At 39.2% G+C, this 26,435-nt stretch overlaps 1 protein-coding gene and 1 pseudogene across 9 annotated transcripts in view; one reads left to right on the top strand and one right to left on the bottom strand.

Moving 5' to 3' along the window:
• LOC149104702 (uncharacterized) overlaps positions 1 to 26,435 on the top strand; it is a 158,788-nt gene that overhangs the window by 2,202 nt on the left and 130,151 nt on the right. For 4 of the 9 annotated variants that reach the window (XM_089270798.1, XM_089270799.1, XM_089270797.1 and 1 more), the window contains 17 exons: positions 3,673 to 4,028; positions 5,174 to 5,338; positions 5,801 to 5,911; positions 6,324 to 6,449; positions 6,811 to 6,907; positions 7,139 to 7,357; positions 7,510 to 7,886; positions 8,155 to 8,322; positions 8,573 to 8,683; positions 8,862 to 8,978; positions 9,590 to 9,680; positions 9,941 to 10,315; positions 10,877 to 10,999; positions 11,838 to 11,960; positions 12,083 to 12,205; positions 13,696 to 13,830; positions 15,764 to 17,953. In XM_089270798.1, coding sequence (XP_089126924.1) covers positions 5,243 to 5,338; positions 5,801 to 5,911; positions 6,324 to 6,449; positions 6,811 to 6,907; positions 7,139 to 7,357; positions 7,510 to 7,886; positions 8,155 to 8,322; positions 8,573 to 8,683; positions 8,862 to 8,978; positions 9,590 to 9,680; positions 9,941 to 10,315; positions 10,877 to 10,999; positions 11,838 to 11,960; positions 12,083 to 12,205; positions 13,696 to 13,830; positions 15,764 to 16,134 — 2,763 coding nt within the window. In that variant the 5' untranslated portion in view covers positions 3,673 to 4,028; positions 5,174 to 5,242 and the 3' untranslated portion in view covers positions 16,135 to 17,953. Of the gene's footprint in view, positions 1 to 2,936; positions 3,488 to 3,672; positions 4,029 to 5,173; positions 5,339 to 5,800; positions 5,912 to 6,323; positions 6,450 to 6,810; positions 6,908 to 7,138; positions 7,358 to 7,509; positions 7,887 to 8,154; positions 8,323 to 8,572; positions 8,684 to 8,861; positions 8,979 to 9,589; positions 9,681 to 9,940; positions 10,316 to 10,876; positions 11,000 to 11,837; positions 11,961 to 12,082; positions 12,206 to 13,695; positions 13,831 to 15,763; positions 17,954 to 26,435 lie in introns of those variants that run through there. The other 5 variants (XM_089270795.1, XR_016201194.1, XM_089270793.1 and 2 more) reach the window with 5 other exon arrangements.
• LOC149104720 (uncharacterized) lies at positions 25,109 to 26,395 on the bottom strand (annotated as a pseudogene).

Here is a 26,435-nt window from a genome sequence, read left to right as displayed (position 1 = left end):
AATGCGAAGCAAAAGAGGAACGATGGAGCAGCATATTTGTAAACCCCAATTAATAGTGCAGATGATTTCACGAACAAGACCCCACTTCTTTTTTTTTAGTTTTTTTAGCTGTTTGTTTTAACGTAGTAATTTAATTTAAAAGGTCTTTCTAGTTTAAACCCGCTTGAACCTAGCAAACACAAAACAGTCTATCGCTATGTAAACAGGAGTTTTATTTTTATTGTGCCAAACATGCAAAGTCTTCGTCCATATAGAAGATGGAATGAGATTCAAATTAGGAAAGATAAAATAGCAAAGTCGGCAAACCAGGATAAAGAAATACATAACGAACAATACAGTCCTATAGATCCTTCTCAGAGGCTACTCTCTCTAAATGATTTGTTGACACATTCCAGACACGTTATGTGACGTGGAGGCCACTCTAAACACCTGAAATAAAAAAGCTTCCCTATCCTCAGAGCGCATTTTCCTTGCTTACTTAGGACATGTTGCATAGCGAGTACGTATCTACTTTAATTTTGTAATTCCATATATATAGTGTAAAACTAACATCGAACAGTATGGAGACATTTCGCATGTCACGGATCGTTGTCTAGCACTTTTACCAGAAGTGATCAAACTTATATTTCTCTTTACAGTTCCAACACATTAACCAGCAGGAATGTGATGGAAATAGAGAAGATCATCAACTTAGTGATATTGTTTTGACACAGCACCAAATTCTCAGAATTTAAATTAAAATTTATGCCATCATTGAGCAGAACCCCGGGGGGTACTTCTAGAAAAGTTGGGTGGGGGTGTGCGGCCCACTTCCCAAAACCCTTACCCAATTTATGACCAAAATCTGAGTTTTTTGCTACCCTATTTATGACCTGACCAAAAATTCGATAGCCTATTTATGAAAGCTGCGGCTGACACAGTTGGCCTAAACATAAGTTATGAAGGGCTTTTGTTGACGGTCTTATTGATAATGATGAAAAAGTAGCTGCTTCTAAGAAACATACCCAATTCAAGACCAGAGTGCAAAAACCATACCCTATTTATAACCAAAATGACCAAAATCGATATCCTAGTTATGACCAAAACGGCTGAAAAACCCTACCCTTTGGGGCCGCACATACCTATATAGCCCATATAAGGAAGTACCCCTCCCCCCCCCTCCCACCCGGGAGAAGAACTGACTTTTCTAAACTCACTAAAAGGCTTAATCCGTCTTAAATAAGGGCGGTTTTCTTGCGCCGTGATCCGCTTTTAAATACTTTACTAGCTAGAGTTTCGCAAATTCTCATTCTTCTATAGATGTCTCATTGATAATTTTCTTCATTCATAAACGGCATAAACTGGACTTCTTCAGGATCCAGAATACGATTTTAATTCAAAAAATTGTTATAGATCAACGGGCTTCATACCAAATAGTAGGCAATCTCTACAAATCAATCGGCAATCTCTAAAAAATGCATTAAAGTTCATAAATTGTAGAACAGTGAACGGGTGATCCTTTTCCTAACATGCGCTTGTACTCGATCTTTTTTTCATCTTTTTTTATTGCTAAGGGGCAATAGTAAATTGATGTTAGTTTTAGAAGGAATAAAATCTTTTGCCTTTTTCTCAGAAAGCCGAGATTAACCAATATTTGTATTTTCCTACGCGATTGTGAAATCTGCAGAAAAGCTGTCATACGGATGTGGGTAAAGGTTAAAAGCTTTGAAAGAAGTCGTGGTTTCTTCGATAAAGTTACAAATCCATAAAACCGACATGCAGGCGATATCCCCAATAACAACTGCTATGCTTGTGATGTTAACTTATTTATTGACGAGCTGTCAAGCATTAATGAACGTGAGCATAAAGAGGAAATCTTAAAAGGTAGCTTCACGATTCGGAGCATGTGCAAGGCATGGCGTGACTTCCGCTTTCTTCCTGAATCGCATGTAGTTTAGAAATCACATGCAGGCGCTTTAATTGTCAAAATCACACGAAATATGTCACCGGGTTTAAAACCGAGCTGTCAAAATTTAGAGCATCGATGTCATCATTGGGTCTAGGGATTTATTTAGGACACAATACGAGTTATCTACTAGTATCTGATTGGTTTATAAACAATAGAATCGAGTGGTGCATGGGAGTTAGAACAGACGAAAGTAATTTGCTTGTGAAATATCACTTCTATCGCAGTTTTTCACAACTTTTTCCACATCTTTCAAGGCTTAAATATAAAGAAAAACTCATTAGGTCGTCGTCGATTGTTGTAAAAACAATTAAATCAAACGGGCTATCTCTACAGCTTGCCTGATGTGCTTAACCACGGCGCTATTATTTTAACATTCAGTACACTAACTCAATATCCATTAGACAAATCGACACCGGAGCTCATTTCTATCGCTATCGATGTTGGAGCACTGGAGTTACAACCAAGTCCAACAAATTAAGATGATTGATTTAACTGTTATGTTATGTGAGATAATACAGCATTCTTGTTTAAATGGTCTTTTTTGCTTTACTTTTTACTACTTATAAGCCATTTCTCATATAAAAAAAGCATGTTAACATAAAACAGACGAAACATGTTACCATTAGCTTTGAATGAAACTAGACTGAGAGAGAACATGAATTACAAAATAATGAAGTTAAGATAGATCAAATAAAATATTTTGCAAAAATAAGGCAAAACCAAACAAAAAACTGCAGACAGTCTAACTTTATTTCAACATGTGAGGGCATTGTCTGAATTTTAAAAACGGAAGACCTGCGGCAACGATAGTCCAAATATAACATAACATAACATTTTCTTAAACGATTTGCTGACCCATTCAATGTGTATTAGGCCACAGGCACTAGCATGCCAGGCAAACACGAAATATGCAAGCAAGACAAAAAGTTCATTTATAATCGAAAATTAGAAACTCAAAGACGAGAGACCGATTTGTTATATTAAAATGTGAGATGCTTATGGCTGGAGACTTTTTTTATGAATTTTGATTTTAATCTTTGGTGAAAAGGGGGTAGGCGCGAACGGGTAAAAGGGATATAGGGTGTGGTCTGAAAATAACTTTTGGCAGGACAAGACAGATCTGAAGTTGAAAAGAATTTGCAAATGCGAAATTTCTCTTTTGCTGTTTTGACAACGACCTGCACAAATTCCCAATTGCGATGGAGAAATCAGGTCAATCCTACATCTTAATTCCAAAACATGCAATAATTATGGCCATTAATCTACGGACCAAGCACCTCTACCCACCTCCCCACCAAATAGCAAGCATCTCCAAAATAACACAGAAAAACGGGCTATTTGCCATCATTGTCATTATGATAATCTCATAATTCGACTTGACAGTCAGCACTTATGCACAGATAGCTCTTGTAGTCATTTTAATGCACATTAGAGTACAGTTCCCTTTCATTCGGAGTAAGATGTCGTCTGTGCGCAAACACCCGATCTACTTCGTTCCAGTTTTCTTGTTCATTTGTGCACTTGCTCCAGCCACCGAAGGTATGATAGTTTTTCTCTTAAAGTTCCGCGATCGTGTACCTTATATTAATCGCCAGTTGAAGATTATTTTATGCTTTATCGAAGAAATTTCAAGTGGAAGGGAATTGAGGGTGGGGCGCACCGATTAAGAGTTTCCATCGTAATTTATCAAAGACAAAAACAAATCGTTCGTTATTCCTTCACAGCACTCGGTTTCAAAGCTGGAAAAGATAACATAACTACCAGCACACCAGGATTATTTGCTTGCAAGGTGATATACTTCCCAAGCCCCTTTTACGGCGGACAGCAAGTATCGGTTCTCGCCTCAGTTGGCCATACCGTAAAGAGCCAAACGCCTCGGAACGGCGCTGCAGTCTGGGTTGAAACTGTTACAGCAAGTGAATTCACAGCTTGTGTCCTTGAATTCGGAAATGGTTCCAACAGGACGGTGGAATTAAACTGGTTATCCTTCCAGGCTTCGCTGCGAGGATCTCAGATTGGTACTACATCTTTAAATTCTTGGACAACGGGGACGAAATGCAAGAGGATCGATTTTCAGCAGGTAAGCATTGCATTTTCCCTTTGATTTCAGCTAATTATTATTTCTCAACAAAGGAAAAGTTAAGTTAAGCAGAATCAGCGAAGAGAAAGGTTGCAGTTTACAAAAGCATATATTTTCGTAGCTTCTTTATTTCCTCGCCTATTCACTTCCTCGTTGCCTCGTTGCCTCGCTGCCTCGCTGCCTCGCTGCCTCGCTGCCTCGCTGCCTCGCTGCCTCGCTGCCTCGCTGCCTCGCTGCCTCGCTGCCTCGCTGCCTCGCTGCCTCGCTGCCTCGCTGCCTCGCTGCCTCGCTGCCTCGCTGCCTCGCTGCCTCGCTGCCTCGCTGCCTCGCTGCCTCGCTGCCTCGCTGCCTCGCTGCCTCGCTGCCTCGCTGCCTCGCTGCCTCGCTGCCTCGCTGCCTCGCTGCCTCGCTGCCTCGCTGCCTCGCTGCCTCGCTGCCTCGCTGCCTCGCTGCCTCGCTGCCTCGCTGCCTCGCTGCCTCGCTGCCTCGCTGCCTCGCTGCCTCGTTGCCTCGTTGCCTCGTTGCCTCGTTGCCTCGTTGCCTCGTTGCCTCGTTGCCTCGTTGCCTCGTTGCCTCGTTGCCTCGTTGCCTCGTTGCCTCGTTGCCTCGTTGCCTCGTTGCCTCGTTGCCTCGTTGCCTCGTTGCCTCGTTGCCTCGTTGGCTGGTTCTTTCGTTCCCTCGTTCTCTCGTTTCCTCGTTCCCCTGTTCTCTGGTTCTCTTGTTCTCTCGTTCCCTCGTTCCCTCTCTCCGTCTCTCTCTCTTTTCGTTGTTGCCTGGTTAACTCGTTGCCTGGTTGCTTCGTTTCCTCGTTGCCTCGTTTCCTCGTTGATTCGTTGCCTCGTTACCTCGTTGCATCGTTGCCTTGGTGTCTCCCTGGCTCCCTTCCATTGATCCCTCGCTCCCTGGTTTCACTTTTTTCGGACTTCCTCGATTTTTGTCTTTGCCTCATTACTCCTTTACCCATCGTGCTTGTTGAGTTTGTTTTGCTTTTACTTTTTATTCAATCGCTCGTTAATCAAATTCTTTCTAATTATCTGTAATATTTGGTCAGTTAACTACTGTAAATGCTTCCATCCAATGAAGTCCTCTTCTACCTTTTCTTTTTCTCGTTTATTTTTATCTATTTTTTTTTTTATTTATTCCAGCGTTTCTCTACTCCTCCAAACATATTTGTAACAGCTGGTCACTAAATTCCCAAGAGACCCCAGGATGCCATGGCTGTGTGGGTGGAGGAGTTGAGTATAGACAATTTTAAAATTTGCCTCCGAGGAGCTAAGATTTTCGATGGACCTCATAAAAACATCAAAATAGTGAGTGAGCTAGATATTAATTCTCTTTTACTGGATAATTCTTAATATCCGTCAATCAACAAGATCACCTTTTCTCTCCCAAATAACAAATCTAGGCAAAAAGGAAAACGATATGTAGTTGTCGTCAAAACCAAAAAATCCCGGTTAATTTTCAATTTTCATGCTGTTTAAGATGTTGCTTATTTCGTTGTGTCTCTGTTTGTTTGTTTGTTTGTTTGTTGTTTATTTTTTCACCAAATATATTAGAAATTTACATTTTAAAAATTTTAAAAAAGCCAAAAGGAAACAAAACACAAAAAAATATTTGTATGCACTTATACTGAAATTCCCTGTGTTCATAATTTCTTTGTTGGCCCCATTGGCCTAACACTTCTAAACTTTGAAGAACTTTTCACTGATTTATTTTGTTATTTAGCAATTACTGAATTATTTCTCATTACTTGATTCCAAATTCTATTGTAGAATTGGATGGCATTCACGAATCTCAGAGTTGACAATTTTACCATAACTGACAGCCTCGTGTTTACCAATACAAACTCACCATCTCATCAAGATAACTACGCTTTCTGTCAAGTAAGGATTAACTAAATAATGTTACCGATGCTCTTATAGGGGATGGGAAGAGCAACAACAAAACAACAGTAAGCTTTCATGGAAAGTGGTCAGTTGCGACAATTCATTTTCATTTTCCCTTTTTCAAGTCAACGTTGTGCTGATGTTTGAACCAAACAGAATCATCTATTATTGCAACAATGTGGCGAGCAAATAGTTTCCAAAGCCTTGTCTTCCTCTGCAACGTTCTCCTCTTTAGTTTATCAAGTAGTTTATAGAGAGGTTTCTCTGATAGATTGACTTAAAATCGACAGTGGTAGAAAGTCCTTCACTTATCAGACATGTCCAATTTGTATTTTGTTTCCACTATAAAAGACTCCCTTGGTTGTAGAACTGAACAATATTTATAGTACTATTTCCTTTAAAACTGCAGACAATAAACTTCACAGAGCCATTTTATGCTCCTCCAGTTGTGTTGGTGACGCCAAAGCGCAGTGACAACAATAATAATTCTCATCTGTCTGGGTCACATTGTAATGCCGTTACTGCTTGGGTTGAGGTAAGCAATACGTTGCAAGATAATTGGGCACACTTTCTGCGATGGAGAGGACTAAACACCGTTTATTTTCTATGGTTTGTAATTAAGATTTTTATTATTATTATCATTATTATTATTATTATTATTATTATTTTATTTTATTATTATTATTGCTATTATTGTTATTATATTTTTTTTGCTTTTTTTTGGGAAGCATTAAATCAGTCCGTAGTCATTACTGGCCCTAGTATTAATCAATCAAAGCGCAAATCATATGATAAAATTCTTTCGAACCTCCTTTTGTAATATTCGAGAATCTTTGAATCTGAGTGGACTAACAAAGGGTAGAAACGCTCGCTATAATTTTACCTTTATTATTCAGCATACATCTACAACTGAGGCACAGATGTGTGTGAAGAATTACAACAGTGACGCCAACAACAAAGATGTTATCACTGTGGACTACATGATCACTGGAGGTAGGCAGTCAGCAACATTCCATCTGCATACAGTTAAGAATGCCAAACTAAGGTTTGAGAATGAAAGTTAATAACGTCTTTAACAAGCGAAGAAAAATTGCACGCAAACTTTGTAATAAAAGGTTGAAAAAAAAAACAGTTAATACTATTTCTCTTTTAAGTATAATTTATTTGCACATATAACTTGAAACAGCCTAGAAACGTCAGCGTTTTTTTTTTTTTTTTTGCCAGACTTGGATCCCTGTATTAATGTGACATGCCATTATCACTGTCTGTGTAAAGCGTTTGGACCTCTTGATGCTCGCTGCGTTGCTGAGGACAGTTGTCCATCGTACCAAGAACCCGTCTGTTCATCAAATGGCACAACATACGACAATGAGTGTTTTTTTCGACAGGAAATGTGTCTTCTGCAATTGAACTTTTCCGTTCAACACCCTGGTAGTTGTGAAGGTCAGAATTTAATACTTTTATTTGTTTTAAAATGAACCTTTTGACGACATCGATGATCAAAATGATAATGATGAGGACGCCATTGACTTGTGTACAACTAGTAAATTCAACCATTTCTTCTGACTAATGATTTTTCTTATTATGTTTTTAAGGATTCCCTTTCCAGCGAGGTCGCAGTCACATGCCACATATTCCTTCACTGGGATATTCGCATTGTGAAGTTATCCGCCTTAAACCTTATGTGTTCTATCCAGACAAACCACTTGAAGTTCAGATCACTGTCAATCATATTGACACCAGTGACAAGTCATATGTACATGATGCCGCTGTGTCGTGGATTGAAAATGTCAGTTATGATCGATTCACCACGTGTGTGATGGCGGCAGGCTACAATGAGCGGAAATCACAGGCTAACGTGACAGTTGATTGGATGGCGTACCAAGGGGCTCCGGTGGGTGGTGTTGCCGGGGAAGTACGAATATCACAATGGTGGACTGGAACGACTTGTAAAGCTATCAATTTTCCATCGGTTAGTCTTTTCTATTTTAACTGACATTGCCCTAACTTCACTTTAGCCTACGATGTCACTGGACCAGTGAATACATTTCATTAATTCATTCTAGGCTGCAGAAAGTCTTTATTACTGGCTAGGAATCTTGGTTTCTCCTTTTTTCTAGATATTAGGTTGCTGAACCACTTATTCTGTTGTTATTTCAAACTTTTTTTAAACGAAACAAAGAATGTCCTGATTTTTGTTTGTTTGCTTTATTAATTCCTTTTGTTTGTTTTCCATGCAGGGGAAGTTTTCAGTGATACCCTCAGTATTTGTAACTGCTGCGCATCATCATGCCGGACTTAAGCGTGACGCTGCTAGCGTGTGGATTGAAGACGTCACGCAATCTTCATTCAAAGTTTGTTTGAGAGAGCTGCAGAACTACGCAGGATCGCACGAAGATGTTCATGTTGTAAGTGTCACAGCTTCCACCAAACGGGACCTGTATAGAACTGGGCCACAAGAATATGCCTTTATATATTTAGAGAAAATTCGGGCTGGCTGAGTTGCAATCTCTGGTAGAGTTTACTTTATAGTACGCTGTGCAATCAAAATGTATATTTTAGTTAAATACGGTTACAGCAATGCAGTTATTCACCCATTTTTTTTTTTTTTTTTTGGATTTGCTCATAACTGTAAACTTTTTCTTTTCTCTTTCATAGAAATGGTTGGCGTTTTCCTCTCTCCCCAAGCCTCTTTTCAAAGAGCATAGTTCAGTCTATTTTGCTAACGCTCAGAATCCTCCTGCAGATTACAACAATGCTTTCTGCAAGGTCAGTATCAGAGTCTTTTTAACAAGGAACATCTGCATTTTGCTGATTAAATTGTTCAAAGTAAATCTAAGAGTTTGCCTGAAACTATGTACCAGTGAACCTGCATTGGCAACTAACTCCAAAGGTTTGTTATTGGATGCAATGACAAATGTAATGAGAATATTTAATGTTTCTGTAGGATATTCGCTTTGCTAGGAAGTATAACAGCACCCCGAACGTATTTGTTTCCGCGAACCATTCAACTAGCGGTGGAAATCAACAACCAGTACACAATGGAATAACCGCTTGGGTAGAGGTAGGATGAAGGCCTTATATTTACACTCCGCTGTTTATGGAAATAGGTTTATAGCAAAATTAGAGTGCGCATGCAACTTAATAATTAAAAGTTCCACCAAATTTTACGGATTATGTTATTGGCACCCACTGGCTCTTCTTGGAAACAACGTGAAAAAATTCCTACGTAAATGAGGAAATTAATTAGTTCCACCTAAATAGCATATAAAGCTCAAGACTACACGACATCACATACCCTATTGCGCACCAAAATGGTCAAAATGCATTCCGGTCTTTTTAAGACCAAATGGTTTAGACAAATACTCTTAAGGGTTGCATACACCTTAAGGTGAATAACTTATGCATGTAAGAATAAGAGTCTGTAGTTGGTGGGAAGGTGGTGGGGAGGGGGGGGGGGGTTAAAAGAAAAACTGCACTGTGTGTTGCACCCTTCATACTTAAGGCACTTGTCTGACATGTCAAAGCTTTATTTGATCGAGTTATGAGTTTTGGAATTTTTTGCCGTGGTTTAATAAATTATATACTAGAAATATGCTAGTAAGCATTGTGAAGTAATGCCCATTTTAATTTCATTCTTGGACACTACTGATCTTGTTTTACTCTTTCTTGTAGTACATCAACAGGACCGGTGTCCGAGTTTGTTTAAAGGAATTGTACGCGAAAAAGTACGATCCTCTGTCCATCTCATACGCTGTTCTGTCAGGTAGGGAAACACAAATGTCTTGATGGTTTTAGTTTTTCCTTTAGCAGCGATGTATGAGTTTTGATCTCACGTTGTTTCAAGGTCAGATATTTATCTTAAAAAAGAAAAATGCAACCAAATTTTGGGTGAGGGGGGCAAAACATGTTAAAATGGAAGCCTGGCCGTGTAATACAAACAGATAAGTATCTCTGAAAACACAACTACAGGGCAATCACTTAATTGGCCTCTCTCACTTATGGTGTATTTCTTGCTATCTACAGACATTTGTCAGCCAGGGTGGACCTACTTTGGTGGTTATTGCTACTTCACGAGTCCCGCATGCGCTTCGTGGCTGACCGCTGAGTCAAACTGTTCTGCGATGGACTCTGATCTGGTAACTGTACACAACCAGGAGGAGAATGTGTTTATTCAGCACCGTCATGACGGCGATAAGTCCTGGATAGGGCTGAATGACCGCAGTGTTGAAGGCTCTTTTGTTTGGACAAACAAAGAAATTAGCAGCTTTAGGTTCTGGGCTCCAAAGCAACCAAACGACTGGAACAACGAAGATTGTGTGCACACTCTAGGAACGAGGCATGGATACACTTGGAATGACGTACCCTGCAATAACTGCTTCAACTTTACTTGCTTTACAGGTGAGAAATCTATTGTTCGCATAATCGATCGCCATTTATTAACTGACTTATTGGTAGGCCGATTGATTAAGGTATGTTTATTAAGTAAGTTTTTGCTGGGAAAGCTTATTGTTAACAGCACTTTTGAGGTAGAGAGTAATAGTTCCGAACAATAACAATTTCCATTAAAAAAAAAAAAACAAAAAAGAATAAAAGAAAACAAAAAACGCGCATTTAGGGCGGACAAGACTGTGTGCACACCCTAGGAGCGAGGCATGGATACACTTGGAAGGACGTGCCATGCAATAAGTGCTTTAACATTACTTGTTTTACAGATGCCGTTGATCGATCGTGATTATTAACTGATTGACCGGTGGATTGAGTGACCAAGATACGTGTATGGATTTAGTTTTGCGGAGAAAACGTACTGTTAACAGCGCTTTTGAGAAAGAGAGTAGCAGCCGCAAAGAATAATTTCAAAAAAAAAAAAAAAAGATATGCGCCTAAAGACCAGGAGATGTTACAGATTTAGGCTTAATACACTACATGCAGGTTGTTCAATGTTGTGTTAAATTGTTGCAGACCTGGATGAGTGTAATACTCATACTCATAACTGCCACGTCAATGCGGATTGTGCGAATACTGTGGGCTCGTATTCCTGTACGTGTAAAGTTGGATATACTGGAAACGGACAAAACTGCAATGGTGAGTCAAAGAAACCAACACGCCAGGGAACAAACAAATTAAACGCACTTGGAAATTAACGAAGAAAACAAATTGATGTTTTTTGATTACCGCTTAGAGCAACTCAACCTCGAGATTTCTACATTTTCACACTACTTTAGATGATTTAGTACACAGCAGCATTGGTTAGCTACCTGTGTAAATAAATCTAAAAATGTTCAATCATTGTTTAAGGTGCTTTGTCTTCCTTTTATATAACTGTTAACAGGTTACCATGATAGCAAAGAAAACAACCTTTTCAAACACCCTTTATTTTAGCTTTAAGGGCCCATAACTCCAGAATTAACTTGGTGAACTCAATTTTTGTTATCGTGGAAGTGCAATAGGCTCATTTTGCAAAGTTTGAAAAAATGGTATGGAAGGAATCCAGGGCCATGGTTAATTGTCAAAAATTTGACATGGCTCTTGACCTGCCCTACATAATGATCCACGTAATTTCAAAGCGTGCTTATCACAATCGGAAGATAAAAAAAAAAAAAAATGGGAGTCACTGAGGAATTATAGAAAAACCATGGGTGGTCCAAATCGGTTGTATTGTTATGGTAATCCATTATGCTATGAGAATGAGCAAAATCTGTCCATCGACGATAAGGCATCTTTGTGACACCAATATTGAAACATCAATTGATATAGAGTGTTAGCATTGAACCGTAAAAAAGTGTAATTGTTTGAAAATGATTGAAACTGTTGACAGTTTCTCCATAATCGTGGTTGGTTTTCTTTTTTTGTCCAATTGTTACGTTTACTCCGGCGACTTCCTAACTTTTGCGCGAAATTTCCTCCTTAAACTTTGTTTTAGACGTAGACGAGTGCTCTTCAAACTCACATAGCTGTGACGTGAATGCTGTCTGTAGTAACACTCCAGGATCTTACACTTGCGCCTGTAAAGCTGGATATTCTGGGGATGGCAAAACTTGCAGTGGTACGTCAGTATCGTCATAAATTTCAAAAATATTTCTGTTCTCAGCTTGACTGAGTCGTCGTAATGTATAAAATGACAAGAACTTTTAAACTGACATGATTCGCTTATGTATCTTATAATAGAAATAGACGAGTGTTCTACCAACTCTCACAGCTGTGATGTCAATGCTGTCTGTAGTAACACTCCAGGATCTTACAATTGCTCATGTAAAGCTGGATATTCTGGAGATGGCAAAAGTTGTACTGGTGAGTTAATTGTTTAATAGATATTAGAGAATTAACTTTCAGCACCAACGACCTCCCGAGAATGTTAGCTTATCCACGTTACAAATTGGCAGTTAAATAGTTAAGTCTACTTCGTTTTCCAGACAAATCACAGAGCTAAAGGCTATAAGAAAAAGTTGCAGGGTTTTAACAAGTTCAATTACAGAGCATGATGTTGAAAGATGATGATTCCGACCCTATGAAATAACGCATTTGAATATCCACGAGTTTTAAATGCTTAAAACAAGATTCGCGACAGGCTTTTGAAAGTCTCACTAGGTGCAATGCATCATTATAGGTTTAACTGTAACACGGTGGTAACGAATAATTATATAGGTACTTTTTACATTAAGATCGTTTTGGTGTTTCCAAGGAGTAAATTTTCTCGCGCGTGTGAAATGCTCAAGTCATTTTCAAATTGTCAAAATCATCAAATCATCAAATCATCAAATCATCAGTAAAATCAAGTCATCCTACAAATCGCAGGTGTTCAAAGGATGGATAACGCTATCCAGAGGACAACTGCAATCCAGAGAATGAAGTGTTGTCAAAACAAAGTTAGTGATTAGATTCATGTACAGCTAATTAAGTGAGGTGATTTATCCGGTGGATTGCGTTATCCGCCAGTTGAACGACTGGCATGTGTTTAGGAATTGCTGGTTTTCAGTGTCACGCAATTCAAAATAGATCAAAATCAAAATCAAAACCGGTCAATAGATAAAGTCCAGAATCTGGGAAATGAAAGAAGGTAAATATGCAAAGACTCTCGCCAAAATTCTGGTCACGGCAATTTTTCTTATGCGAGATATGCGAAGAAATTTTTTCCCCAAATTTATAGAGATTTGTATGGAGACGCCATGCTGGTGCCCATCCGTATGGGCACCAACATGGCGGCCGGAAACAACAGAAACATCTGTCACTGAGTTTTGCTACAAAAGCATGCATTTATCCCTCGAGGAACTCTAAAACATTAAAAAAATACTTTCTCTAAGACATGAACTGTTCAGATAGCCAAGTTCCCCGAAATAAGTCACATTTTTAACCATCATGACAGCTCTCTAGGCCGTCATGTAAATGCCGCGTCACGCAAAAGCTTAGAAATTCAAGCGTAGTGTATCACAAAACCAAGAACCCATTCGGAGCGAAAATCTGTATAAATATTAGTTTTCAGCTGCTCTTATACACCATTAAAGTAAAATCTCAGGAAGATCAATAGTTTTGTAGTTCGAATTTTAGTGACGTCATGTGAAAACCAGCTATTCATATGTGGCCACCACGAAATCGCTCAATAGTCGGATTACCTTCCTCACTTTCTATAACGTCATTTGTTCCAATTTTCTATGCCAAGGGTAATACCTCACTTGAGGAAATAGAAAAAAACAAAACAAAACAAAACAAACCAAAACAAAATAAACAAACAAACAAAAAGTTACTAACATGAGCCCCCAACTTTCCTTTTTTAACGCTTATAGATATCGATGAGTGCGTCAGCGGTGTGCACGATTGCCACAATTCAGCTTCATGTACAAACACTGTTGGATCCTTCAGCTGTTCGTGTAACCATCCTTATACTGGAGATGGAAAAACGTGCAGGCATCCCGTGGCAGGTAAATATGTCGCATTCATATTGTGTTGCTGTACAATACTTGGAATGCCGTAACTCTGCGATATAGTGAAGCGCAATACATTTTATTTCATGTTACAAAATGATGTTTGTCAAATTTGATTTCCATTACCAAAATATATTAAGTGAAGAAATAGGAGATACATTTTAAAATTATTTAAATAGCCTGAATTCACCAAGATTGACTTTCGAAAGTTTTTTAGAGTTTGCAGATAAAAAATCAAACAAACAAACAAAATCAAGTTTTCTAGGCCTATCCATGAAAGCATGCACAGGTGACCATAAACTCCTACCTATTGGAGATGACACAACAGAATACAAATTTGGCTTTAATACACCGATTCATGTTCTAGAAATTCAGAATTGACACTTCCTTTTTCACTGTTTATTGCAATTGTTCTTGATTTTCCCTTCCTTGGGAAAGAAAATGCTGAAGCGGAGAATAACATTCGATCTTCACTTAAGAGTTCTGTGAATAAGAAACAATGAATGGCATTTTACCTATCACCGATATTTCTCTAAACAAACTTGCTTTGTCCAGTTTGTTATTGCTGCTCTTGGTCTTCTCTAGCCAAAGACTAGGTGCCTTTTAATTCGATGAAAGGACAAAAGACTAGACTAGAAACCAAAAGCAGGATACTGCTGGGAATTCGCACAAAGTAACATATCCAGAGTAATAATTTCCTATAGGGTCTATTCTTCTTTAAGTCACGTGGCGTTTTTGTGTGTTCGGTTTTCAATCTTAAGGGAAGCGGAGCAATCGCGCAGATCTAATACTTACTCGGCAGAAATGTGGCGCTTTCGTTAGGAGATCGCTATCAAGTTGTTTACCATTTCCAAAAAAAAAACAAAAACAAAAACAGCCAGAAGAAAAAAAAAAAAAATAATAATAATAATACGTAATTTTGGTCTAAACAGAAATGGTAGGACTCTTTTAGCTTGCCCGACTGGGAAAAGTTTCGCAACGAAAGGAACGTCTAGAAGTTAGTCCAGAATTTTCAATCTAGTCGGAAAATTTCGCTTCCGGTTTGCTTGTATCTACCAGCGTCAGACCTGTCGCTAGTCTCATCAGTTCTAGTCGTTCAGAGTAGTTTGCTGTATATGGACAAGCCAAATCGCATACGGGTTTTTCTTCGGGGGTACCTAATTACGCAGCCACGCTTCGGAGCTCAAATTGCATACCCTTTACTCATAACCAGGAATGCGACAAAAACAAATACCTCATTTCGCTTTCTGCTGCACTGGAATGTTACAAACAAATATGCCCTCGGTGTGCTCAAATTCGAGAAGTAGCGCGCATGCAACAGAATTCACTACACTAACGCAGTACACTACCCGTACCGCAGGCACATGTTTTATTGCGCTTGAATGAGCTCGGGCTGATAAACGAGGGCGCGTTTAACTCCTTGGACATTTTATAAATGTTAATAGATATATACCTTCTGCTGCGCCTTACGCTTCGTGTGAACTGTACGAGGGACAAGTCCCTGCGACCAGTCTCTTCGTGTAAACTCTTCGGGGGACTTGTTGCAGGGACTAGTCCCCTCGTGTGCGCCGACCTTAAGGCAAGGTGCTGTATGATCTCAATCTTTGTTGACAGAGCAACCAACACATTAACATTAAGAAATTACAAAAACTAAATAAGAACAGAATGCGTGCATAAAAAACACACGAAATTTTGCTCATAGCATTGTTTGAATTGTTCTGTTTGTTTGTTATATATAGTTGTCAAATCCACATAGTTTTTTACACGAGATCCACGGTTAAATGTACTTTCGATGTGTTTCCCAACTTACTCGTTACAATGACCTCCTTACCTTGCTTTGTAATTATGTAATTTCAAATTGACGTCATTGTGAACTAATCGCCAAATTTAAGTTTAGCTCGGTTAACAGACAAAAATCTTTATTTCTCAGAATGTCAAAACTATCAATCTTTGACCAGTGCTGACAGGAAGGTGACCTACACCTACTACAGCTACTCATGTGACAATGGTCTTGGTCCTGGCTGGTTCCGTTTCCAAGGAGCTGCGGGAACTAGAATGCCTACTTCGTGTCCACCTAAATACAGGTGTAACGCTCAGGCAACCGGCTGGTTAAATGGTGGTCATCCTACAGTGGCTGATGGCAAAGTCACCAGGCAGGTCTGCTTTCACTGGGGTTCAGGCTGGCGTTCCAGCTGTTGTTACTGGTCCAGAAACATTCAAGTGAGAAACTGCGGCTCTTTCTATGTGTATTACTTCAACGGTACACCAGGCTGTTATCTCCGCTATTGTGGCACTGACTAAGTCAAAAAATATAGTTATTACATGTACGTAGTGAGTAAACCTCAAATTTTTAACCAAAAAAAGCAAGACGATTAGAAGTGATTCAGAAACGTCGATACTTCAATTCTGTCCACCTCTGCACTGAAAAAACGAAAGTTTCTCTATCTTTATCTAGTTTAACGTGGTACACATTGCTTATCACTCGTTTTCCTACATTGATTATACCTGTACTAGAGTAAATTCTAGTAAAATTAGATGTTATACAGCTAAAAATCATAATTTTCAGTTTTTCTCATATGGAATGTGGAATATAGTTAATCCACGACATGGTTTTTTGAGGTTTACGAAGGCATATGATCAGTTCAGAAGTAGTTACTTGAGTTTAAAAACAAAACAAAACAAAACAAAACAAAAAAAGAAATAGAAGGTAGTTAATCATCAGTCTACTAGGCACCATATTTCGTATACATTTTTTTTTTCTTCGGAGTGATGATTCACAAGTTAAAATATAGGGAGAGCTAAACATCTGGAACAGCATAGAAAATTGATTAAGGTGGCCGAACACAGTTTTCGCGCGCGCTCTTGCTGATGCAATTGAGCGCGCGCACAAGGATTGCAAAAACAAACATGCCGTCAATAGAGCGATCATTTTCTTTACTCAACACCCGCACTATCTGTGTTATTTTTTTCTATTATTGAACGCAGTGTATTGATGGCTTTAGTCTTTTATTACAAAGATATGTTAGAAAAGGTAACGACGCAAAGAACCCAGCAATTCTCAGCTTTCTCTTTGTTACCGAAAGAACCCAGTTAAATGCAGCGCATGCGCAGTTGCTCGAAAAATTGAGACCGATTGCTTTTGCAGAAACTTGCGGATTTCTGACGATCCAGTCGTTAGAATTTCAAGAAATTTGGCAAAAAAATAGTACAGAAACCACGTGAATGATTTATCGCAAAAAATCTGAATTTTGACATAGGGAATTTTTAATAATACAGAACTTGGGGTGGAAACGATTTACGGCGAATAACGAAAATCGCCTATGTCAAAACTTTATTAGAACAGTGTTGACAGAAGGGATTGAATGTCAATTCGTAGTGGACAAAAAATGAAAAAAATCTAACGACTGGATTTTTTTCAAATAAACAAAACCATTTTTTAAGCTTTGTTTTTAACCAGCCCCGTTGCCATGGCAACAGCACACACCTTAACCAAAATGCGAGAATAAACTTTTCTGTGGTTAACCTTGACTCTTGCAAAAAACGGGCGCCAAAGCATAAATAGCTTAAAAGTATTGGTGAATTAGGCATAGGCTCTTGAAAACTGTGTTCGGCCACCTTAAGAGAATCGCAGGCCACAACGCTAATGTTACCTACTGATTTGAAGTTTCTATTGAACGATCCCCTCCGTATTCCCACGAAGTATCACTCGGATTGCACGTTTCTCGACTCTCTCCCTCCACGACACAAAAAGCAACAGGGGACGAGTCAGTTCTTCTTCCGTATTCTGTATCGAGGAGACTTGAGATGAAATTCAGCATTGCTTTACTTTTACTGTGACACAATACCATACTAAACTGGTCATATGCATGTTCCCGCCGCTTTTCTTTAGTCGGTGTTCCCAGATTGAGTCCGCGGTTCACAGTCATGAAATAAAAATAGCTTCATGTGATTAAATAGTGGCCGATGAAAAGAGTGACTAGGGTTACTACTGTAGAGAACGTCAAAGAACAAAACTTGGTAATATCGCTAGAAAGTAAAGACGAATTTGTTGTAAGATTTATAGCGTTATTGAAATATCGATTGAGTAACTTAATTAAAGAAGTTATTCAGAAAACTGTAAGTTTGTCTAGAGGGTGGTAAAGGGTATTTTCGTGATTCACGAATGGCCTAATTCGTTTCCCGTGAAATGTTTTCTTCTTGTGAATCGTGATTTCATTAGAAGCCGTGAACCGTAATTTTTCAAAACAATTCTCCGTGAAATGAGAAAGAAGTATTTAATTCGTCGTGAACTGTGATTCTGGTTGTGTCTTCTATTATTTTCGACCGTAATTAACAATGTTGCGACGCCGTGACAGGACAATCATCCCCCTTCGTGTACTTGCTCGAATTTCTTGTTGCTGCGCGCATAACAAGAAGTGGGCGGATGATAAAGAAATCTAAATAACAAGACTGAGTCCTTGGGAGTTTTGCAAAAATACCATTTTTTTTTTTTTCGTAAAACGTGAAATGCCGATCTCATTTCCCGTGAATTATGAAAGGACCAATTTATTTTCCGTGAAACGTGATCTTGACTCCCCCCCTCCAGCCACCCCATCCCTCTTTACCACTCTCAGTTTAATTGGCCGTCTACCTAGTAATGGGCCAGGGAATCGCAATGGCCTCATGGTTAGTGCGCTCATCTCTGTATCGAGCGGTCCGGGTCCGAGCGCAGGCCGGGGACATTGTGGTGTGTTCATGGACAAGACCCTTTACTCTCGCATTGCCTCTTTACACCCAGGTGTATAAATGGGCACCGGCTAAATTAAGCTGGGGGTAGCCCTGCGATGGACTATCATCTTATCCTCTTATCCAGGGGGAGTAGAAATTCTCTTATAGTGGCTTCATGTTACAGAAACAGGGATAAGCTCCAGCATGATGGGCCACTTGGTTAGTATGCAGACTTTATCTTCACCTAGAAGTGGATGGGCCAAAAGCACTGTCTGCCAAAAGTTTTCCTACATTTTGTTAGTTGTAGTTTTTTGTTTTGTTTTAACGCACCTATCGCAAATTGCAATATTACGTTACATGTTGTCTTATAATGTCTCCTGATAATCCGAACTGTCGTAAATTGTAATAACACTTTGTCTTGTTCTGTAATAAGTCTTTAATTAAGCTTTTACAGTTTTCCAGAAAGCTCCTTTTTCATCAAATAACACTGGTTCAGGAAATGTCACGGTGAAAAGTAAGTTTACTGCTGAGAGCAACGTAATTGGGGCATCTCGAAGTAGTTTATATGTTTGTTTTCTTTTTTTAACGACAACAACATTTGCCTTAGCAGCATAATTCTTTTGAATTCTCTTTGTAAGTAAAATCCTCGGTTAGTATTTTTGTCGTCTCAACACCCTTGCGCTAAAATTTTATTTAATCAACCGAAATTGCACGCAACTGGCCCGTATAAAAGAGTTTTGAACAAAACGGTTTTTTGATTACACATTGTGCTGCCTACGCGACTAGCCTGACATATTGAACTCTCGAATTGTTTCCTTTGGTCGCTTTAAGCCAGTGGGAAATTTTCATGCTGATAACGGAACTACCAATAATTTTTGTGGACCTCTCGTGCAGCCAAAACGTTCGACTAGTACACGCGCGTGAACTCAAACTCGTTTCCTATTGTTACTCGAGCGCCTGTTTATAATAGGCTAACATAATGGTGCAAGGTGATTATTGCTAATAGCTCATTCAATTTGGATCGATTACTTAGGAGGAAGTTTATCAGAATGAGCTTTGAAAAGAAATAAAGCTACAGTAGTATATACGGAATGAGAAGACGTCTTCGTTATTCAGTTTAGCTATAATTACGATTTATTATATAAACACGAGTGTTTTACTGGAAAATAAACCACTCACAAAATTCAAAGTACATTCCAGATCAAAGTGGCGTATTTTCCATATCCTTGCTTGTGAGGACATTAGTGACGTCATTTTCCGCTTTTTCACGGTTGTTGGTGCAAACAGTCAGTTTGTCTAATAAAAAGAAAATTACATGGTTGCTAGAGGATGTGAATATTATTCTCTCATGTTAAAAACAAGAAGAGCGAACTACACGAAAGAAATACAAAAGAAAAAGAAAATTTATTTCGCATGTATTTCATTTAAAAAAAACTACGTAAAAAAGATAATTACATGCAAAGGCTAGATATTGAGAGACGTTTTCGTTTCTCAGTGACCTCAGTGGCGTTTCAAAACATTTCTGTTATTTACGTTCTTAATTTGAAAAAGTGGAGCGAGTTTTTTTTAATCCAATTGTGCAGCGTTGCAATGCAAAACCAGTTTCTTCACGACACTCACCTGAAAACCACTCTTAAATTAAAGATGCTAACAGCTGACTTAACTATTTTATTTTAACTGTAGATCACGGATCGCTTCAGAAACAAATTTCTTTAGCTGTAAACAATGGAAACCTATCAAGAAATCCGTCACGGGCAAATCGAAGTGGTGACGGCGCAGCGACGAAAATTGAAGTCCAGTCATGCAGTAATAGTGTATTTGAACTGAAACAGCGATAGATCAAAACTTATTTGTAAGATGCAGATTAAATTCAGGCGAGGAAACGTATGACATTGAAGTTCGGTCTTATGACACAAATTCTCAATGGCCAATTCCTTCTACGAGAAGCGTCTGCAGGGGATATGGTAGTTCAGTGTTTATCAAAACAGATATCCAGTCCAAGCTGATGAATACAACTACCATGATTCCCAGCAGGCGCATCTTAAAGAGGGATTTGGCTATTACTCATGTTCCGTTTAGAAGTGGGGGGATGGATACTCTTGATGGGACTGGGGGTGTGTATCCACCAGAAAACCTCTCCCACTTCAGAACAAAATATGCTCCTTTTTTTCAGACCTCACCCATTTTTTTTTCTTTTTTATTTATTTTTTTGCACCTATTTCGATCGGTAAGTTTTGCAGACCTCAGAGCCCAACAATCAGTTAAATACACATCAACTGGCAAGTGAATTTCTACTAATTCTCAGCTACAAGGTAAAATCCTTCACAAACCCTCCTAAAAATTAAAACGGCTATTCGTGGTTGTGACGTCAACACTCAGGATTAACTTGTTTCGTTTATTACTGTGAGGAATGTCTTGTTACATAATGTCATAGTCGCTATGTTAGGTGGTGTTCCCAAGCAATGATATAATGATTTGTTCTTGCCTTGTTTTCAACCCTGTTCTTCACCGAAAGAGGAGGAAATCATCTAATACGCCGCTTCCGAGTTGCCTTTTAATTTGCCTCTGTGTCAAAACGAGCAGCTACGAGCCTTCGGGCGAAACCATTCATATGGAAATGTGTTCCGCCTACAAGTTCATTTCCATGCAAATCAAACTCATTTCCATGTGAAAGATTTTGCACCAGGACTCGTTTCGAAGGTAACTCGGAAATGGTCTTTTAGTTCATGTTCATTGTGTTTTTTTGTCATCTAATGTTTGCTATTGAACGGGACGTCCAATATGGCTTACATGAGTTCTCTAAAACAGAGTGGCTGCAGTACCTTTATCACAGTATTTGTAGCTAATTAAGCTATAAGATGGTATTCGTAGTTTAATTTCTCAGCGATAATAATACAGTCGAACCCCTGTTAAGCGGCCACCTATTAAACGGCCACCCCTATTAAACAGCCAGTAACCATAGTGTCGATAAGGGCTTTTCTACTGCCCCCTTTAAGCGACCACTAATCCATTTCATGAAGTTAGCCGTTTAATAGGGGTTGAACTGTACTAGTTAACTTTCCGACACTCTACAAGGAGAGAACCCAGGGAGAAGTAAAAAATGACAAGGATAATCGTAAAGAATTGTGATCAACAAATCCTAATTTTTGCAATTAACTCCAAGTAAAAACATTCGTTTTTGAGGGCGTGGTTCACAGTCAGTTTATCCTTTAATATTTTATTTATTTACCAATTATTTACCGTTTACTAGAATGTTCTAAACTTTAGATGGCATTACAGACGATACCTTCGAATTTCATGCTCTCTGACAAGTTTTTCCTAAAAGGTACCCGAATATCTGTAAGGATGATCACCTTGGTCGCCTTTATCTCGGAGTTCTCACCCCTAAGAAATCAGCGCTGATAAGAAAGGCTTCCATTTTTTAAGGCAGGCAATTGTTATTTAATTCACTGCTTGTGTTCGTTGAGGTAACCAATAAAGTTAAAATCTTCAATGCGCACAGTAAATCTGTATAACTGCTTAACAATTTCTAACATCCAACGCGATTGGCTGGATTTCGCTCGAGGGTGCTCTGTTTTGGCAGCGCGGTCACGAGGAGAATTCCCACTGAAATATAAACTGCGGCTTAGCAGCTCTCGCGAGATACTCCGCGGCTGAAACAAGGCGCTCTCGCAGACAAGGCACTTACAACAGGGCTTTTGCAACAATGATTGCGCAAAAAGATGCGAAAACAAGAGAGACTGATCAGAGGTTAAGTTAGGTGGGTGCATCGATCAGTCCATATCGGACAAATCAGTGGCAGGTTTACACACAAAGTAAATGATATTGTCTTGAAAACGAATTTCTTTCAAATTTTCGCTCCATTCGCGACGAAACTCTTGATCAGTCTCGTATCGTGAAATGGTTAGTTGCTAAGCATGGTGGTTTGCCTCTCTAAATCAATTTCGAAATCGTTTCCTCGATACAAAGAATATTCGTGCATTTGTCCAGAAAGTTTTTTTTTTTTTTTTAATTAGCTTCTGCATGGCTTTTAGTCTAACTTTTTTGTTTTTTCTTCTTTATTTATTTATTAACACACAAGAAAACACTTTGTTGTCTAATCACTCTGCAGTGCAACGAAAACAAAATAATGTCTAACCTAGTAGAAGTAAGAAGACACCAGCCGCATAGGTGGGGGTGGGGGGGGGGGGGGGGTTGCATCTCGTTTATTGATAAAAAATAAACATAAGTGGCCCCAGGATGGTTATAAATACAACAAATGTACTAAACAAAAACACGGAAACTTTACAAAAACAAAATTTCTAGAATTAAGTGATCAAAAGCGATGAGACCGTCGAGTGACAACTCCTAACAGACAAACTCCTCAAATATTCGCTTCTTAGCATAATAACGTAACCTGCATAGCAACGAATCTACATACCAGCACACATCTATCTTACAGTAACAACGTGAAAAACTAGATGCTGAAACTACTTACAATACAAACTACTACAAACTAAAGGACAATTTGATTTCTATCATTACTTACAATATTTAACCTGCTTGCTTACGAAACTGATGCTAATTCAATAAATTCTTAATAATACACGGCATACAAAAATTTATTTATCACCTTGTTAAAGCACAAACCAAAAAACTAATTTACAAGCGCACCACTAATATAAATACTAAACATAACGCGCACAAACAACTAGCACTAAAAACTAACGAAAATTACATTACATCGCTAAAGCTTTTAGCTATGGGCTGCAGCACACAGAAGGACAAAAAATAATTACAACATGAAATACAGAAATTCAAAGAAATAACAAACATGGCATCACGGCCCCTTTCATTATTGGGAATATTAGAACAGGCATTGTAACATTTGTGCAAAAAGTACAAAAGGAAAAAAAGCTTAACCGTTTAAGCATCGCAGATGCAGAGAGTGGTCCACTTAGCTTCGTATTTTATGCAGTTAGAGTTTTTAATGGCCGTTTGTCGTTCACATTTGTCGTTTGTCACATTCGGAACATTGAGAAAAACCTGCCTGGTTTTCCCGCGCTGAGCATTTTAACGCACCTCCACATTCTATTGACGATTTCCTTGTTCGTGGAATTTTGCTCTGCGGCTAGCCTGCGTAGCTTGGTGGTTTAAGCAATTTCTTTAAAGCAATTTGAGCGGGAGCGCACAAAGCGGCGAAGCCGGGAGGAACCGCCTGCCTGGATTACCCGCAGTTTTTGTTGCCGCCTCCTATTACATTTTTGACAACTCGATGACAGGTCTTGTGAGTCGTATTAACACGGATGATCAGAGCATAAACCGTATTAAATAAGAAACTTCCAGCTAACTTGGCAGGGAAAAGTCATTGCGATGCTGCAGAGTCTATCAAAACAAAACTACCTGATGCTTTCCGATGCTATGGCGATGCGGTGTTTGCTCGATGGCGGCAAAGGGCAAAGCCTGTCAAGGGAGGAATCGAGAGGATAATTGTAGACTTTGTTGTTGTCCGCTCAAGATCAAATTCGGAGAATTTAAACATTTCCATTCAAACCTTTTCAGGGTCTCTAAGCGTGAAGGATTTCAAAATGGCACTTCGTCGGAAATCTGAAATTGGTCTAGAAATAGAAAGATCAGACACATCATTTGATCGTGTGCGCCATGCCTAAGAACGTAAAATAAGAAACGCTTTTGAACTTCTTAATTTCATCTACTCGAGCCTGCAGAAAGTGAAGCAAGCCGCGATCGAAGTCCTCAAACAACAAAAGGGCAGAAAACATCAGACGACAATTCTATTGCTGAGAAGTTCAGCGATAATATTTCTGAAATTGGTCGTCGATGATGCTCTTTAACAGCGAAATAACAACGATACTGGTTTTTGTAAACAACAATTCCTGTCTGGTGAGTGCAAACAGTGAAACACGGTAAAAATCATGCTTTGGCCAAGAACGACCATCACATCTCTCCCGTAATGCAAATTGTTTACGGCTGTTCCTTGCTCGTGTTTCGCAGTTAACAATTTTGGATTTCGCGATATTCGCGAAGAATATTCATGCGCGAAAACGCTTTCGACAACGCTCTCTCGATTATTTTCTGTTTACACGCCAAGATGTGCGTTGTAATCAGTGTTGTTCCTTGAAGCTGTCCCTTGGGAGAAAGTTTTAATTGATTGGTTAGCCTTCTGACCCAATGGCATGGCCACTACACAAGCGTACTGGACTGACAAAAAATGCCGGTCATCCGTGCAGGGGGTTTCTCAGTTGTCTCTCTCCCAGGCTCCTTGCGGCTTCGCCGCGCGTTATCGTGGCTTCACCGCTTTCTTGGCGCGCTCAAATTGCTTAAAAACGCCAAGCTACGCGGGCTACCCTGCGGCGTGACCTCCCAACGGAAGCAGCTGGTTTTGCGCCTGATTTTCAAACTCGACAACAGTCATCCGCGCGGCCTAAATTCCGACTTCCGTTTCCTTTATATAAGCCCCGCGCGTGCACTGTACTTTTTTAATTTGAATTTCAGATCCCTGGCGTATACAAGCGTTGCACATGGTTTTCCTCTGATGGAGGGCCAATCCCGAAACGTCTGGAAACTTAACCCGAAATATAGCACTTTTATTCATGATTATTCTTACTGAACACTTACATGGAAGTCTGACGGACATTTTTCGGTAAATCCTTGATTAATATATTGTTCACAAAGTAACAACATTGCCTACCGAGGTTGGCGGCAGAAAAGTACCAGAACTACTTAAACCATGCTGCTTTCTTAGACCAAGGACAATCTTTACGGAATGCATCAATTCATTGATACGAAATGCAGTTAAGAAAGGATTGACGACCGAATTAAGAAAAAGAGATACTGATAGTGACTCTCTGAGCGCCAACAACCACTTTTCACCACGGCAACCATCGCAGTTTGCTTCCAGGAGAATTGCTACAAAATATGGGATGATTGAGATGATTAGGAAAAGTACGATGAGAAATGAGGTTGTAGCAATTTTTCGTTCCATTTGGGCAGTTTTTAATCGTCTACTATCAAGAAGTGTTGGGTTGCTGGGCATGGATGTTTGCCTTTGGAAATCAACTCGGGAGCGCTTTCTTAAAAAAAAGAATATCCCCATGTAGGCTAAAATGGTCGTCACAAGAGGAAATGTCGTATGCAAATGTATATCTATTAGAAGGTAAACATCAATTGGAATTCCAGTCAGTTGGATTGAGGCAAAAATCGATGAAAAAACCACTATGCTTGTGTTGCATAAAGCAAGTTTCCTTGGTTTTACTTTGTGAAGATAGAAATGAGGAAACACAACAGCCACGAAGCGATCCACTGACATCGCCGTCACCAACAGAATAGAACTGTTAACTCCAATGTAACCCAATATTCTAGCAATGTCGCCTTCTTGTGTGATTTGTTTATCACCAAATGCGCATATTGCTTCTGAGGAGCAAACCAAGATTCCAACATACAGATCAACCGCTGAATGAACACCAAAACTACCGAGAACGTTTTCCTGAAGCAGCGAAGAGGATTTCTGTACAACGCGGTCAACACAATTGCATTAGGAACAGCAATGACTATTGACAGCAGCGCAAAAGGTATTCCAGTTCCAAGACACAGTGATTTCTCAAAGACTCTCTCCATTGCAAAACTAAAATGAAGGAGAATCTTTTGTTACTGAAACAGAAGAATACGATGGTGTAATATCGTTGTTCGTCTTTGGGTGGGAGCAAACACAAGGTTCTAGAAAAGTTCTGAATTTCCGTCATATTTTCATTTTATATCCTCTTCCCGTCACTACTAATCAAACAAAGAAAGAGCTTTGTTTTCCTGTATTTACTTTTCGTGCAATTAAATTAAACCGCAAAATTTAACGAGTTAGCAATACTATTAAAATAACATCTGCCATGAAATAAAGATTGGTA

The sequence above is a fragment of the Orbicella faveolata genome, unplaced genomic scaffold (assembly GCF_042242905.1).
Source record: "Orbicella faveolata isolate gen_17 unplaced genomic scaffold, um_ofav_v1 contig_34, whole genome shotgun sequence".
In the NCBI taxonomy this organism is placed as follows: domain Eukaryota; kingdom Metazoa; phylum Cnidaria; class Anthozoa; order Scleractinia; family Merulinidae; genus Orbicella; species Orbicella faveolata.
This window is presented reverse-complemented; position numbering and strand designations above follow the sequence as displayed.